The 15069-nt window shown below is 31.6% G+C and overlaps 2 protein-coding genes across 3 annotated transcripts; one reads left to right on the top strand and one right to left on the bottom strand.

Moving 5' to 3' along the window:
* Window positions 1–2779: 2779 nt before the first annotated feature.
* LOC111367114 (putative late blight resistance protein homolog R1A-10) lies at window positions 2780–6128 on the top strand. 2 transcript variants are annotated; one of them, XM_022987835.1, is made up of 2 exons: window positions 2780–5459; window positions 5906–6128. In XM_022987835.1, the coding sequence occupies exons 1-2, from the start codon at window positions 2910–2912 to the stop codon at window positions 5918–5920; spliced, it is 2565 nt and encodes an 854-aa protein (XP_022843603.1). In that variant the 5' UTR covers window positions 2780–2909; the 3' UTR covers window positions 5921–6128. The 2 variants fall into 2 exon arrangements, with proteins under 2 accessions (XP_022843603.1, XP_022843604.1); XM_022987836.1 differs by having other exon boundaries at window positions 5894–6128.
* Window positions 6129–13614: 7486 nt separating this feature from the next.
* On the bottom strand, window positions 13615–15069 carry LOC111366585. Its single transcript, XM_022987312.1, has 3 exons — window positions 14988–15069; window positions 13814–14049; window positions 13615–13764 (listed from the first exon to the last, which is right to left on the bottom strand). The coding sequence occupies exons 1-3, from the start codon at window positions 15067–15069 to the stop codon at window positions 13615–13617; spliced, it is 468 nt and encodes a 155-aa protein (XP_022843080.1).

Below are 15069 nucleotides of genomic sequence, written 5' to 3'. Positions count from 1 at the left end.
TCAATTTGATGGAACCAAACACTAGCTAGCACAAATAGGATGCACACTGGTAATGGCAAGTAAAAGAACAATGCCAATGAATTCAAAAGAGAATGCTATAACTACGGTAAGATGGGTCATATAACTAAAGATTGTCAAAAGTAAAACAAAAAGGACCAAAACCACTTGATTGAGGAAGACAAATTGCTAACAGAAATTCCGAACTAAAGCTCTCAGCCGCAATATTTAATTGAATTTCCACCTAGGAAACTTATCGAGGGACGAAAAGTAAATTCATATTACAATTTGGCGTAAATGATTTATTTTTTATTTTTTTCAACTCGATTAATCAATGTTCAGTTACTTTGTGTTTGACCTTGATTAATCGTTTATCAGAAATGGTTTTGAGCAAGTGAATGTCAAATAAAAATGTCGTTGTGAAGGAGAACGCATTCGATCCTACTATTATTTTTGGTCATAATTGACCACATGTAACTTTGAGTTAACAATTTTTCCAACAACTCGTGATTTTTACGTCTATGATTAAGAAAAGAATGTAATATGGACCACTTGAAAAATTTGAACTTGGCTTTGAATAGTGTAAATGAAACTTCCAAGGGCTTTCAATTAACAAATGTAAAATTGCCTATAATGATTTATATTAATTAATTAAAGTTTCTTATATTAAATTTAGTTTATTGCTTCCATGCACTGGCTTTTAATTAAATACTCACTCAGTCTCATTTATATAGGCTTACATTCTTTTTTCCTGTCTCAATTATATAGTTTTGTTTTGTTTTTTTTTATTAAGAATGTTTTGCTTTGTTTATTTACTAATACATCATTATTTATTTTGTCTAGTTATAACCAATTTTTCTCAATTAATCTTGAAAATGTACAAATCTAAATAAAAGTGGAGTAGGAAAGTTTTGACAAAAATTACTTTTTCAACAATATTAAATATGATTTCTTAATCCGTATGAAAAATAAAATCAGTCTATATAAATGAGACGGAGGAAGTATTATAAACTTGCTTACAGTGGTTTAAGTTAATTAATTACGACATCCCCAGTTGTATATATTAAATAGTTTATTGCATTCTCCCGAGAAATTTTCCCATCTGTAAGCAGCCACCCAGTGATATTTTGAAAATTCAAATTTTCATGTTCCCAATGGATAAATTTACCATTTTCTTTGAAAACTCTAATATCTTTTGTTATGAAGGTAAATGTACCCCTAACGTTTAATAAATAAATAAGAATGGAAACAAATATTAGTAAAAGAAAAGCAAAACTCATCCAGCCTCCAATAATAGTCATATAATGAATTTCGTTTTCGTTTATACTTAAATTGACAATAGATAATCCTAAATTGTTGAACAATCTCTTCCGGGTGAAGTTAAACATATATTCGTATATGATCTAAAATATTTCTATTCGAATTCGAATATGTAAAAGTATATTCAACAATAAGATTATTCAATTTGATTGCACAAAACATACAAAATTATTCCTAATTCTATGACTTTAAGCTAGTTGCCAATCATGAGCTATACACTTACTTTGAATCTCCTAAAAATAGTCATTAATATGTCTAAAAGTTTATCATTCATTCAAATGGAAATTAAGACATTCTTCTCTCTCTCTCTCTCTCTCTCTCTCTCTCTCTCTCAGAGTTGGGATTCAGATGTCAAATCAAAATAAAAGAAGGAAAATGAGTAACAATGCATGAGATGTGGGTTTCTCCACAAAAATTGCAGGTTGAACCCTTATTTGTACATGAAACACTTACCATTTTCTTCTATAATTGTGAATAGCCCCTCGGAAGGCCACTAATTTGCAATATATTTATCTACTATTTTAACTTTTGACTTAACAAAATGGATTGAAATATATGAGATATATAGCCTCCATTAATACAAATAATGACAAAGTTGAATCTAATTTTTACGATTGTAGTCTTATAAAGGTTTACGATTGCAAGCCCCTAATTTTTGCTCTCGATTCAATAAGATTCCTGTCTTCTTCTTTTGTTTTGGCTCGAACCTCTTTTTAATTGCATTTTTAGTTCTTCATTTTTTTTTTGTACAATTAAATCCTTCACATTCCAAGGTCATTAATCATTGATTTGATGCAAGTTTAAACGTTTGTAATTTTGTATTCAAACTTTTCAATTGTTGAATTTAACACATGAAACTTATGAATTTCTTCTGAATCCTCTATTTATTCTTGTAATTGATCATATACGCTCCAGCTAATCTTAAAATTTCCAAAATCAAATCCATTTACACACCAATTTCACCTTTTTCAAGCCAGTGGCATTTAAGCTGAGATTTTTCCTAATACTAAAATAAGTTACACAAATTAACTAAATATTTGCTCAGTATAGTAATAAATAAATAAAAATAGAAGTCCAAATAAAAGCATAAAACGCAATTAACCTTGTGACATAGAGAGGATATACAGTATTTTTCGGCTTTTTTAAATTGCAAAATTTTATAACATGTGTGTCTTCACACATAATTTTACCTAATAACACAAGAATCAATTCTGTTGGTCATGAAATTACAATTAAAATGAAGTTTAGTGCAAAATTAATCCACTAGCAACATACACATCCTGACACTAAGATGGCAAACAAATTTCGTGTTTAAAAGGTTAAAGAGAGGTTTCGTTTAACTAACGTCTGAAAATTATCTATGTTATAAAGAACATAACTATATAATATTATAATCTTGCCAATATTCAATTAAAAAACAGGAACTTGCACATGATGTGCTGTAGGTTTTATTGCTTTTTATTGCCTAAAATCCATTTTTTCTCAGAGTTGCCTTAATCCTTTTCACATTGCCTAACCTTCGTATTCTATAGAGATCTCAAAGTTTCCTTAAATCCTTTTGAGACATTGCCTAGACTCCTCTTTCCATTGAGATGGCTTATGCATCTCTACTTTCACTTGCTCAAACACTAGAGCAGATCCTGCATCCTCAGGATCAATCTCTAAATCTTCATCATACAGAGCAACAGATCATGAGATGTCTCCATGAAAAGGTTAACTTCTTGCTGGATTTTCTGGATGTTATTTCACCAAAAAGTAGTGAGAATATTAGAGATTTGGAAGGAAGAATCAGAGATGCAGCGTATGAAGCGGAAGATACAATTGAATCCAATATGTCGAATCAGATTGTCTCAGAGTTGGAGCAGAAATACAATGGCTTGCAGAAGGTATTACAAGAACTCGCTTCCATTTCAGAAGATTTGGTGAAAATGAAGGAATGGAACGACATAGAAATTGTGAAACCAAGGAACACATATCCTTCTGCTCGTTCCACGAACAGGAGTGCTGTTGTGGGAATTAGAGACGAGATTGAGTGTGTTGTGAATAAGCTGACGCGTTCGTCCTCAGATCTCAGTATCATCTCAGTTGTTGGGATGCCAGGCCTTGGCAAGACTACTGTAGCAAGAAAAGTTTATAAGGAACCGAACATTGCATCTCACTTCGATGTTTGTGCATGGGCAACGGTATCACAAAATTATTTTGAACAAGAGGTACTCAGCCGCCTTCTTCATTCCATAAGAAACCTCAATCATGAATCAAACCAAGAGAGCATAGAAAAATTAGCTGAGAATTTATATAAAAGTTTGAAGGACAAGAGATACCTCATTGTCCTGGACGATGTGTGGGATAAAGAGATTGTGTTAAAAGTCAAAAATTGGCTTCCACATGACTGTATTGGAAGCCGGATCTTGTTGACCAATCGACATAAAAATATAGCCAGTTATGTTGATCCTAATTGCTACGTTCATCAGATGAGATTTCTAAGTGATTATGAAAGCTGGAGTCTGTTGCAACATTTGGTGTTTGGTGAAGAAAGATGTCCTCCTGAATTGGTCAAAATCGGACGGATGATTTCTAGGAACTGCGGTGGAATTCCACTTCCACTTATCTTGATCGGTGGTGTCCTGTACAAAGCAGAGAGGACGCAAAGTTACTGGATCTATGTTGAAGAACATACTAATACTGGACTTTCCATCGAAGTACTGAACCTACTGAGCTTCGTAACTTTCAGTTATAACCAATTGCCCCATCATTTGAGAGCATGTTTTCTTTATATGGGTGTTCTCCCTGAAGATTATGAGATCCGTAGATCCAAACTCATCAAGTTATGGGTTGCCAATAGATTTATAAAGCCAGATAGATCGAAAAGCTTGGAAGAGGTGGCAGAGGATTATCTAAATGATCTTGTCGATAGAAATCTAATTATGGTTCGTGGGTGGTGTTATGGAGGTGAAGTAAAAACCTGCTGCATCCATGATATCTTGAGGGACTTCTGCCAGACGAAAACTAAGGAGAAATTTAATTCGGATGTTAAGAATCTTCCAGACGTCCATGACAATCTTCGTCAAGTTAGTATGCTCACAGAACTGAAGAATCAAATCCCCAAATTTGATCTTGCAAACAATCGTGATTTGCGTGTCCGCTCTGTTACATATTATTTTCATAATAGCCCGCATGATATACTTTTTGTCAAGAGTTTTCAGCTGCTGAGGATATTGGATGCACTCACAATATGGTTTGACAAGTTTCCTGTTGAAATAGTAGAACTGGAGACTTTGAGGTTTATTGCTTTGACCTACTGGGCAAAGCATAGGATTCCTTCGTCAATATCCAAACTTCGCAATCTGGAGACGTTAATTCTTAATCCAGGGAAACTGAGATCCATTTTTAATACATCATTCCTACCACTGGAAATCTGGAAGATGTCACGATTGAGGCATCTCTTGTTCGTGAGGAGTTTCTTGCCTTATCCTACCGATGCACTAAATGGGGGAACTTTTGTGTCCTTGGAAAACCTACAAACGCTTACCAATGTCATAAACTTCCGATGGACAGAGGAGGTCATTCAAATGATGCCGAACCTGAAGAAATTGGTAATTTCATACGAGCATGATGGGCGAACTGAGTGGTCATCCTACTGTTTTGACAATTTTGTCCATCTTCTTCAACTTGAAGTTTTGAAATGCTTCTTTCTTGGGAAATCTTATATAAAATATCAGGATCCTCTACCAGTGAACTTTGCTTTCCCACAAAAACTCAGAAGGTTAACTTTGAGTGGCTGCAGACTATCTTGGAAAAGTATGACTGTTGTTGGTTCGTTGTCCAAACTCGAAGTGCTGAAACTCAAATACCATGCCTTTGAAGGCCCTCTTTGGGAATCAAATGATGGGGAATTTCGTCGATTAAAATTGCTGCTCATACATATGACTGATCTGGAGCACTGGAAAGTTGATGAAACGCACTTCCCAAGTCTTGAGCGCCTCAGTCTTCAGTACTGCTACGACCTGGCGGAGATCCCTTCTGGAATTGGAAAAATACCAACTCTTCAAAAAATCGAGTTGTGTGAATGTAGCACATCTGTTGTGACTTCAGCAAAGTTCATAGAAGAAGAAAAAACACGCTTTGGAAATAATGGATTTCAGGTTCTTCTCTTCCTTCTATGTCTTAAACTTTACAGTCAATGTTGTAATAAAGGTAGTATAATTACATAACTGGAAATCTACTTCATATAGTTATGGCTGCAGCCTTACATAGGCTCCTTTACTTTGCCCATCTCTATTAATAGTTGACTTTACCAAATATGAAGTTGGCAAAATCTTTTAGAGAAAATCAAAATAAGTGAAACAGATATTTTTAATAAACTAGATTTTCTAACTGTATAAATTTCTGGTTAAATTTTGGAGTCTCTATTCAAAATGGGAGAATATAAAGATAGATTCTTGAAGTTACAAGACTAAAAGACTAAGAGAATATAAGTTCTTGAAATGAGTTGAATATTATGATACCAATTAGCCATACATTTTTCTTGACTTTAATTGCTCATACATCTTTATGCTAATATTGTCATTGTTTGGAGCTTCACCGATAGGTTGTGGCATTGTGATGAAAGATAAGGATACTCATGTTTCTAGCCAACAAAGTGGAAAAGAAGACAAAGTTGCAATGTTATTTCTAGTGTTTTATTCAGATTATGTTGTTGTTGTTGTACATTATTGACACATTGGATGTCAAAAATAAATGAATATTGGACATGTGCTTTTGTAAGTGTTTCATTGTAGTATTTTGATGGCAATCCGCAGCAGTTACTTCTTTGTTGTTTCTACAAAATATTGAGTACTTTTCTTTTCTTTTTTTTTTTCTCTCTTTTGAAGTTGAATGCTCAAAGTCCAAGTACATTATCCTAAATTGTGGTTTGAATTTTCCAGTAACTATAGCATTATTTGTTATGGTAACTATCCCTCTTATATTATCTTTTACGTGTTATTCGTCAACGCTTATTTGAAGTGATGTTATTGCATGGTTACTGTAAGTTAGTTGGACATCATCATTGTACGCTCCACCTTTTGGTCCAAATGCCAAATCTGTTATTGAAATAGAAAATCCGAATGTAGCAGTTATTGGTCTTAAAAAGTTCAAATATTCAATAAAAAACAAAAGTCAAAATTTTTACGTGTAGCATTTTGAGAATCTAATTAAACGAGTAAATAGGATTACATCTCTACCCATGCTGTTTCTTTGATTCTCTAAACAATTGAACAAGAAACATCAATCAATTTGAATGACTCAATCCTTGGATCAAATACATTGTTTCTAATCAATCAATGTTCCCCCATGTTCTTCAAGAACAACTACGCTGATGGGTACAAGCTCCACATGTATCAGCTTAAATTGAATAAAGCCACTTGGTCAGATTTAAAAACAGGGAGGAAAAAGACAGATTGATGTACCAGAAAATGATTGAGTATTTTTGTTATAATTTTTCAGATTGTCCAATCATGCATCTGTCAAATCTGAATTTGAATCTGGATTCGAGCTTGGACATATAGCATGATTGGCTTAAATTAGGTCAATGGGTGCAAAATACACAATACACACTTTGGCATGTGTCTCGTTAATAGGGCTTGAGTTTTATGAAAAAAAAAAAAAAACCAACACAAGGGACTTGTTTATAGACAACAATGGTACTAAAAAAACCCTAGCCCAAGTGCTATGATCCACTCCCATTTCTGTATTGCTCAAATAAGTCTACCTCCTCCACGATGGCCCAGGGCAGGGTCGGTGGGAGCCCTTAAGGTTGTGGTTCAACCTTTTTTTTTTTTTTTTTTTTTTTGCTCAAATAAGTTAAAAAGCCTAAATCAATCTACTGATTATGTAGCTATCATGGGGACCCCACTGGATCTCTATAATTAAAGATTCAATAATTGGACATTGTCTAGTTAAATTATTAGCATATGCATGCGATATTGAACTCTTATTAAACAGAGAAAATTGTCCAAAACCTATATATAAATTATACCGGTCAAAAATAAGGTTGTCTAGTTTTAATTTCACAAATCAGTTGATAATGATGATTTATTAAAATAATTAATATATGATAAATATGGAAACAATTTATATTTTTCTAATTAAACCTTCTTAAAATTCTTTCCATAACAATCGCCCCACTCATTCTCTCTCCTCAAGCTACATCACACCATTTCTGTTCTCTCTCTATGGTTCTTTCATTTATTGTGTCAGAGAAAAACGTCAATTTTATGAATTTTTCTGCTCTGCTGCCTAGCCAATGGGAAAGAACCATCACCAATTCCAACCCCACCATTTTGCCAAGAGCTCTACCCCAAATTTGTCTAGGAGAGCAATTGGTAGTTTTATTCACCGCTAATTAAAGCAAGATTCGAAAATTTGGTAAATGATTTTGCTCTTGTTACAAACGAAAATAGTAAATGTGGTTGGTTTTATTATTGACTGGTTATTTGGTTTACCCATTTATTTAAAGCATCCATGATTTTGACCTTTTTCTACAAGCGCAACAGAAAAATGTGGGCTAAGGATGTCGAGTTTAAAGATCAAAATGTGTTTGGGATGGATCTAGAGACTAGAGAGAGAGAGAGAGAGAGAGAGGGGGTCCACACGTTACAGACATATATGTTTGGGGGCCATTAATTATGGAGAATGCATTTCCATGTCAAATCAAGAGGGTCCACACGCTGCACATATTTTCTTGGTATTTTCCTCGTTTTACTTAAAGGTTGAATCCCAATCTTGAGAGTCTCTATCGCCTCGTCTCTAGAGCTTTGTGAGGGAGGTAAATCGTGCAATGTGCCCCAACAGGTCAGGGAACAAAAGTTGCTTGTACATTGCTACTACAAGGAGTCCAATTCCATGTCTCAGGAATCGAACCCTCATACTGTGACTACCAGCAAGGCGTGAGATAACTTCACTCCTATCCTTTACACCACTAGTTGCGAGTGTTAGGGGCAACACAAGGGAAAGCCAAAAGTCAAAAGAATTTTTTTAACAGGCTATAGTCATTTCTTTGCCAGAAACAGTAGAAATTGAATGCAAAAAATTACTGTACAACAATCCGAAATTGTCTTAAAATAGGTCTAAAATGGGCTGCAAACAGAGGTTTAATAATATTATTGTTAATATTAAAAAATTGAATTATGACATGATTTTTGAATAAATAAGTTTAAACCTAATTATTGAATGTGAAAGTTGAAAACCATGGGTTCACATAAATTTTTGTTTTATGATTTTTTTCCTTTATATAGTTTATTGATTTACTTCTATTATTATTATTATTTTTTTTTTTTTTTAAAAAGGCCTACAGAAATCACTTATTACGCCCATGTACCGCATGGTGTGAACATTGGAATATTCCCTCATTTGAACTCTGCTTTTCTTTAATTCCACTTTAATACAATCATCGTTGTCTCCAATTGTCGGCAATTTTATATTAAAATTCTATAATTATTAATCCTATGAGAAACCGTGAATTCAATATTTAGTTGTTTAGAGTTTGTGATGAAGATTGGACTTTTGTTATAATTGCCCCTGTTTGGCCCCATTTTATAAAAATGAAAATAAGTGGAATAATTTATTTTTTGAAAAATGAGTGGTTAAAAAAGAACGAAAAAATTTTGATTTACATGTAATATTATTTTATGGAAGATTATGTAGTTGAAAATAAGAGAGAAAAATAAAATATATTGGAATGAAAATTAATGGAGACCAAACGGGGCATAATATATTTTCTGGAGTAGAATACAATCATACTCACAGATTCCCCTGCAATTTGTCCATCCCCCGTGTTTTCCATAAAGAGACACTGTTTCATACAAAGAAATTGAAAGAAACCTCAAAATCTGAAGAAAATGTGGAAAGTGAGGAAGAAAGATGCTTTCCTCTCGAAAATATCTCGGTGAAATTCTGGAAGATGGAAAATACAGTAAACTCATCGAAAATTCACTCGAAGGAGATGAAAAATTTGAAACATTTGTTGGACAGGGAAAATTTGTTCCAATCACCATTGCGTATATGGATAAACTATGCTTCCGTTATGACGGAGAAACCGATTTACTAGATGATCTCGAGAATACAGCAATCCGTTGCAAGGTTTTTAGGGAACCTCAAGCATACAGAAAGTTCTTTATGTTACTGATGTCACTTGTGCAAGATCAAACTAGTCAGTCCGGTTCGATTTTAGCAATTGTGCTTACAATTAATATATCAATATTTTATTCTCTACACTTAAGAGATGTAGTCAACCAAAATTTCAAGACTTTGTAAGATTCTATTGAAATCTCGAGGTATGGAATCAAGACTTCATAAAAACTTCAAAAGTCAAGGAGTATTCAAATTCAATATTATAAAATTCTTCCTGTACTAACTTTTAAGTATACTGTATACAAGTACAAAATTTCAGAAAAAGTCTCTTCCCCCGCCGCCCCCTCAAATATTTTGAAATACTTTCACAAAAAATGAAATAAAGTATCATCTTTTTCTTTCCACTTTCATTTTACGAACCATATAGCCATTATATAAAATATAAATATTTCTTTCCTATTCGACCTATTATTATTCTTCTTCTTTTAAAAGATTATCATTTCCCTTTTCTTCTATCTTATTTTTCATCATTTTCTCTTTTTTTTTTCTATGATCAATATGTAGATAAGAATTCTTATAAGATTATTCTCTCAATTCTTCTTCTTCTTCTTTTTCCCCATCTCTTCCAATTTTTTTTTATGGAAAGGACCATATTTAATTAAAATTTATTTAAAAAAAGAATAACTTGTAGTCAGATTTTATATATTTTTTGCTTTTTAAATTTATTATCTCGTATTTGGACATATTGATAGTCTAGAACACTAAAAATTTTATTTTGCTAAATCAAAGCTTTATAAAAATATTTCTATTGCCGTTAGAAATAAAATTTTATTGCTATGTATTATGGATCATTTGATGATAAGTAGCAGTTGAAAATGTTATTACAATGTATTATGGCCCGACCAGTTGAATCAAGACCAAAATTGGTCGAATTATGCTTATAAAGCTTCTAATTAAAAACCTACCTCAAAACCAGTTAAATCGACTGGTCTTTGGAAAACTCGTGACCCACTTCCTTCTTTAATCGGTTCAACCTATGTAAATGTATATTTTTAAAAAAAATAATAAAAAATTCTTAAATGTTTAAATATCTTTTAAATTTTTGTAATTGTAAGTATATTTTTAATTTTTTAAAAATCACTATTTCGATTCCGGTTTGACCTTCTGACTTTGACCCTTTCTCTTTTTCGGGTTGATAGCTAGGTCGATTTTTAAAATAGTGGTAAAAACATATATTATAATTTTCTTTAAAATTTTTAAACTATGGTCAAAATAAAATTTTTTTGGTGACTAAATATGTAATTGCAACCTTTTGTGACAGACAAATAAGATTTGAAAAATTAATTTGACAATTTATGATTGATAAATAACTTGTGACCAATTATTTTGTTAATTTATGGCCGTAAAATAAATTGTGACCTATAAAATTTATGCTTTTGTGATAAAAAAAAATAACTTGTGATCAATTAATTGATAATTTGTGATATAAAATAAGTTGTGAGCTATAAATTTCCCGATTTGTGACTGAGAATACGTCATGACCAATTAATTTGATAATTTATAACCGTGATAAGTTGTGACCCAAACATTTTGTAATTTGCAATCGAGAAATAAGTTTTGTGATTGTATGTGATCAAGTATGTGTTAAAAAGTGATTTGTTTAAGAAGACATATGTTAATTATGAATACTTGTAACAAAACTTGGTTACATTTAAAGTTTATGAGTGTCTGTCTATATGTTAACTATGACCTTTTATGACCATGTCTATGTTAATTGTGATCGATTGTGACCAACTATGTTTTCATTCTAATAGTCTGTGATCAGATTTGTCTTAAATGTGATCAAATTAATAGTGACTCACATACCATCATAGTTAAGACAAACATGATCACAAAATGTCATAATGAAGACAAACTTGGTCACAAATAACACAATCTTGGTCACAAATAATGTAACTTATGGCCCGTTTAACATGGCTTTTGAAAAGCCAAACGGAGCATTTGAGACCCAAAAGTTAATTTTGAACCCGTTTAGTTAATTTTGTTAAAATGATTTTGTAGTGAAATGAGCCTTTTGAGAAAGTTGGATCAATATGGTTTTCTTTAAAAGCACTTCTTAAATGGAAAGTGCTTTTATATATTAGTTTTCAAACAAAAATTACGGTAGTTTCCTTTAAAAGTTTTTCTACAAGAAGCAAAAGAAAAAGTTACGCCAAATATATCGTTACATAGACATGGCTACAAATAATAACAGCTTACACAGATCTAATCACAAACAGTCACTGTTAAACAGTCAGTGTTCTTCAAGAGCAACTATGCTGACAGGTACAACCCTCTCATGTATTGGCTTAAACAATGTCTATGGATACAAAACACACAATACACAAATTGGTGTGTGTCCCGTTTATAAGCAATAATGCTACTAAAGAACCTTATCCCTAGTACTATGATCCATGCTCATTTTGGTATTGCACAGATAGGAGCATCTCCAAAAAATTCTTTAAACATGATATGCTCTCTATTTTAAAGAGTCAACCCTTAAAATTATGTTTCAAGATATTTTTTTAAATTAACATTTTAATTTAGAGAGTATGTTTGGCTCTCTCCAAACTCACTCTTTATAATTAAATGTATTCGAAGTATTTTAATTCTCAATATAGGAAAATAATAAAATATTCTAGAGAAAAACTAGTTAAAATAAAATATTGTGCTTATGAACACCCTTATATACACATATTATGTAAACCAAGATTTATTCTAAAATAAAAGATAGAGAAAAATAATAAATATTTTGGGAGTAATAAAATCAAGTGTTAAATATAAAGAGATTGTTGGAATATCTCATTATTTTAACTCTCTTGTTATAAAAGTGAAGAAAAGAGAAGAGAAAAGAGAGAAGTGAATAGACTTGTGTGTCATTTATTATGAACCAAAGCTCTGTATTTATAGCACAGAATCAATGATGCAACAGTAATTATTTTTAGGGCTGTAGGGGTGTAACTGTCATTCACCTCTAAACTCTAATAAACTTTTCTTTTACAACACTCTCCCTTGAATGAGATATTACAAAATATCAGCTTCTCATCAGATATAAAAGAAGTTATGCATCAGTATTACCTTCTTGCATCGTCTCAATATAATATCTATTACAGCGGATATCTTTAAAACTAAGCAAATTTCTTCTGGATTTGCTAGAATAAAGTGTATCGTCAATATATAATTTTGTATTATTTGGTAAAATAATACAAGTTCTTCCAGAGTCTTCAATGATATTCACGCACCTGACATTATATTGACATTATTTTCTTTCAATGCTAAGTCCATGAATTATATTTTGTCTTGAAGAACAGTACGTATAATTGCACTATCAATCAAGCAGGTGTCTTGACAATCCATCATAAATATATCAATATAACAAAATAGATATATTTAAAAAAACTTGAATTTAAATTTAAATGATAAGCATAATTAATACTGTGAAATTAACAATGCATAATAAAGTTTAAAATTTTTGCAAAAAGTAAAAACATATTTCAAACTAAATTTCTAAAATAAAGAAAAATACTAGAAATATATATTTAAAAAAAAAAACTAACATCACACTTCTCCCAATCAAATGGTCAATATTCCCATTTGGATAAGTAAATAAATCGGAAACATCGAAGTGAATCACATCAATTAGACCATCATAATCAGCAAAATTTGTAACCACTTTTCCCTTTCATTGATTGATTTTTTATAGAAATCCATAAGGTGTTTTGCCGTACGACAGGTACGTGTCGAATACCCTTTCATTTCACATCTAAAGCAACTTTCTTCGTGTATCCTTTTAGGTGTGCTACTTTCGTTTACTTTGTACTTTTTGAAATTGTTGTCTTGCTGTTAATAACTTTGTTGATTATTTCATCCATGGTTTACTCCGCGTCCACGTCCACGTCCACGTCCACGTCCACGTCCAAGTCCAAATCCATGTCAACGTCTGCATTCACATCCACGTTCACGTCCATGTCCATGTCCATGTCTTGATATTGTATTTGCTTCAAACAATGCAATACTATTTGCTTCAGGCAATGGTACAGAACCGACTGGACGTAACCCATGATTTTTCATCAATAGCTCATTATTTTGTTCAGCAACAAGCAAACAAGATATAAGTCCTGAGTACTTTTTGAAACCACACTCGTGATATTACTGCTGCAGGAACACTTTATCAGTTATTTTTTCTCCACATAATATCAATTTTGAACATATTCGAAATAGTTCAAAATTGTACTCATTAATAGTTCCAAAGTCTTGCAAACGAAAGTGCATCCACTCATAGCGGGCTTCGGGGGAGGACTATAGTCCATTGATGATCAAATCTTTCAGTTATCTTTTTCCAAAAGACCTGTGGATCTTTCTTAATGAGATATTCAATTTTTAGTCCATCGTGAAGATAACGACGAAGGAAGATGAGTGTTTTTGCATGATCCTGCAGAAATTTTTTATTTCCTTTTTTTATTGTCTCTCTAAAATCTTTTGAGACAAGATGGACATCAGTATCAAGTACTGATGATAAATAAATTTTGCCAGAGATGTGAAATGCAACAAACTCAAGTTTTGTGATATTTGTCATTTGATTAGCTACACAATAAAGCAAGAGAAAATATAATTAGTTTCGAAGAATATGATTAAACATCATGTAATAATTAATCAAGTAGTTAACATGACATAAGCTACGTGTTTTTCTTCAGGGACAAATACTAAAATAATATATTCTTAGAAACATATGCTATTTCAGGAGCACGTATTTTATTATTATTTTTTCAAGATCAATACGTCAATATTCTTCTGGAATATTGAAAAATATAATTTATGCCTTTCAGAAGCAAATAATATTTTTCAAGAATATTAATTATAATATTGTACTACTTCAGGAGCATCAACAAACTATTTATAATAAACCGATCTTTGATTAATATTCTTTTGGAATATTAATTATAATGTTATGCTACTTCAAGAGCAACATGATAAATTAATATAATAGAGCATCAAAAAATATTTAACTAGGCTAAAGACAAAAAAGAATATTTAATAATCATTATAAATATGAATTTATTTGATTTCATCATTTATTAATATAAACATGATACATTTACACTTATAGTTAATTAAATATTGACTTTGAATCTATTATGTTGGTTAATACAAACATTTGCATGATTATATGGTTTCAAATTTATTTAAAATTTAAACAATTACACTCAACAAATAAAAACCATACATGAACAATACATCATTACACATAAATTGAGGGCATGTGTTTCGGTACACAATTGGGCTGAAATTGACAATATAATTGCAAGAAAAAGAGTTAATTGTGGTGGCACAATTGCTTAGAAATTGACAACATTATTGCACAGAAATTGATAACACAAAAATCGTGATAATTATTAGTAAAAAACACTTATTAAAAATAGGAAGAAAAAAAGCAGTTGCCTTGTACCTAGAAAAAAATTCATACGTCACTACATTAATTTTGGTACATGTGATAGATAATTTTGTTTAAAAAAAATTACTACCTTCACTAAACTTTAAAGAATTAAGATTTAGTGCCGATAAAAGATAAGAGAATAGAGAGAAGTCAATATACTTGTGCGTCAT

Source organism: Olea europaea, chromosome 18 (assembly GCF_002742605.1).
Source record: "Olea europaea var. sylvestris chromosome 18, O_europaea_v1, whole genome shotgun sequence".
NCBI classification, from domain to species: Eukaryota; Viridiplantae; Streptophyta; class Magnoliopsida; order Lamiales; family Oleaceae; genus Olea; species Olea europaea.
The sequence above is the reverse complement of the archived record's forward strand: the minus strand, read 5'-3'. Positions and strand labels throughout refer to the sequence as shown.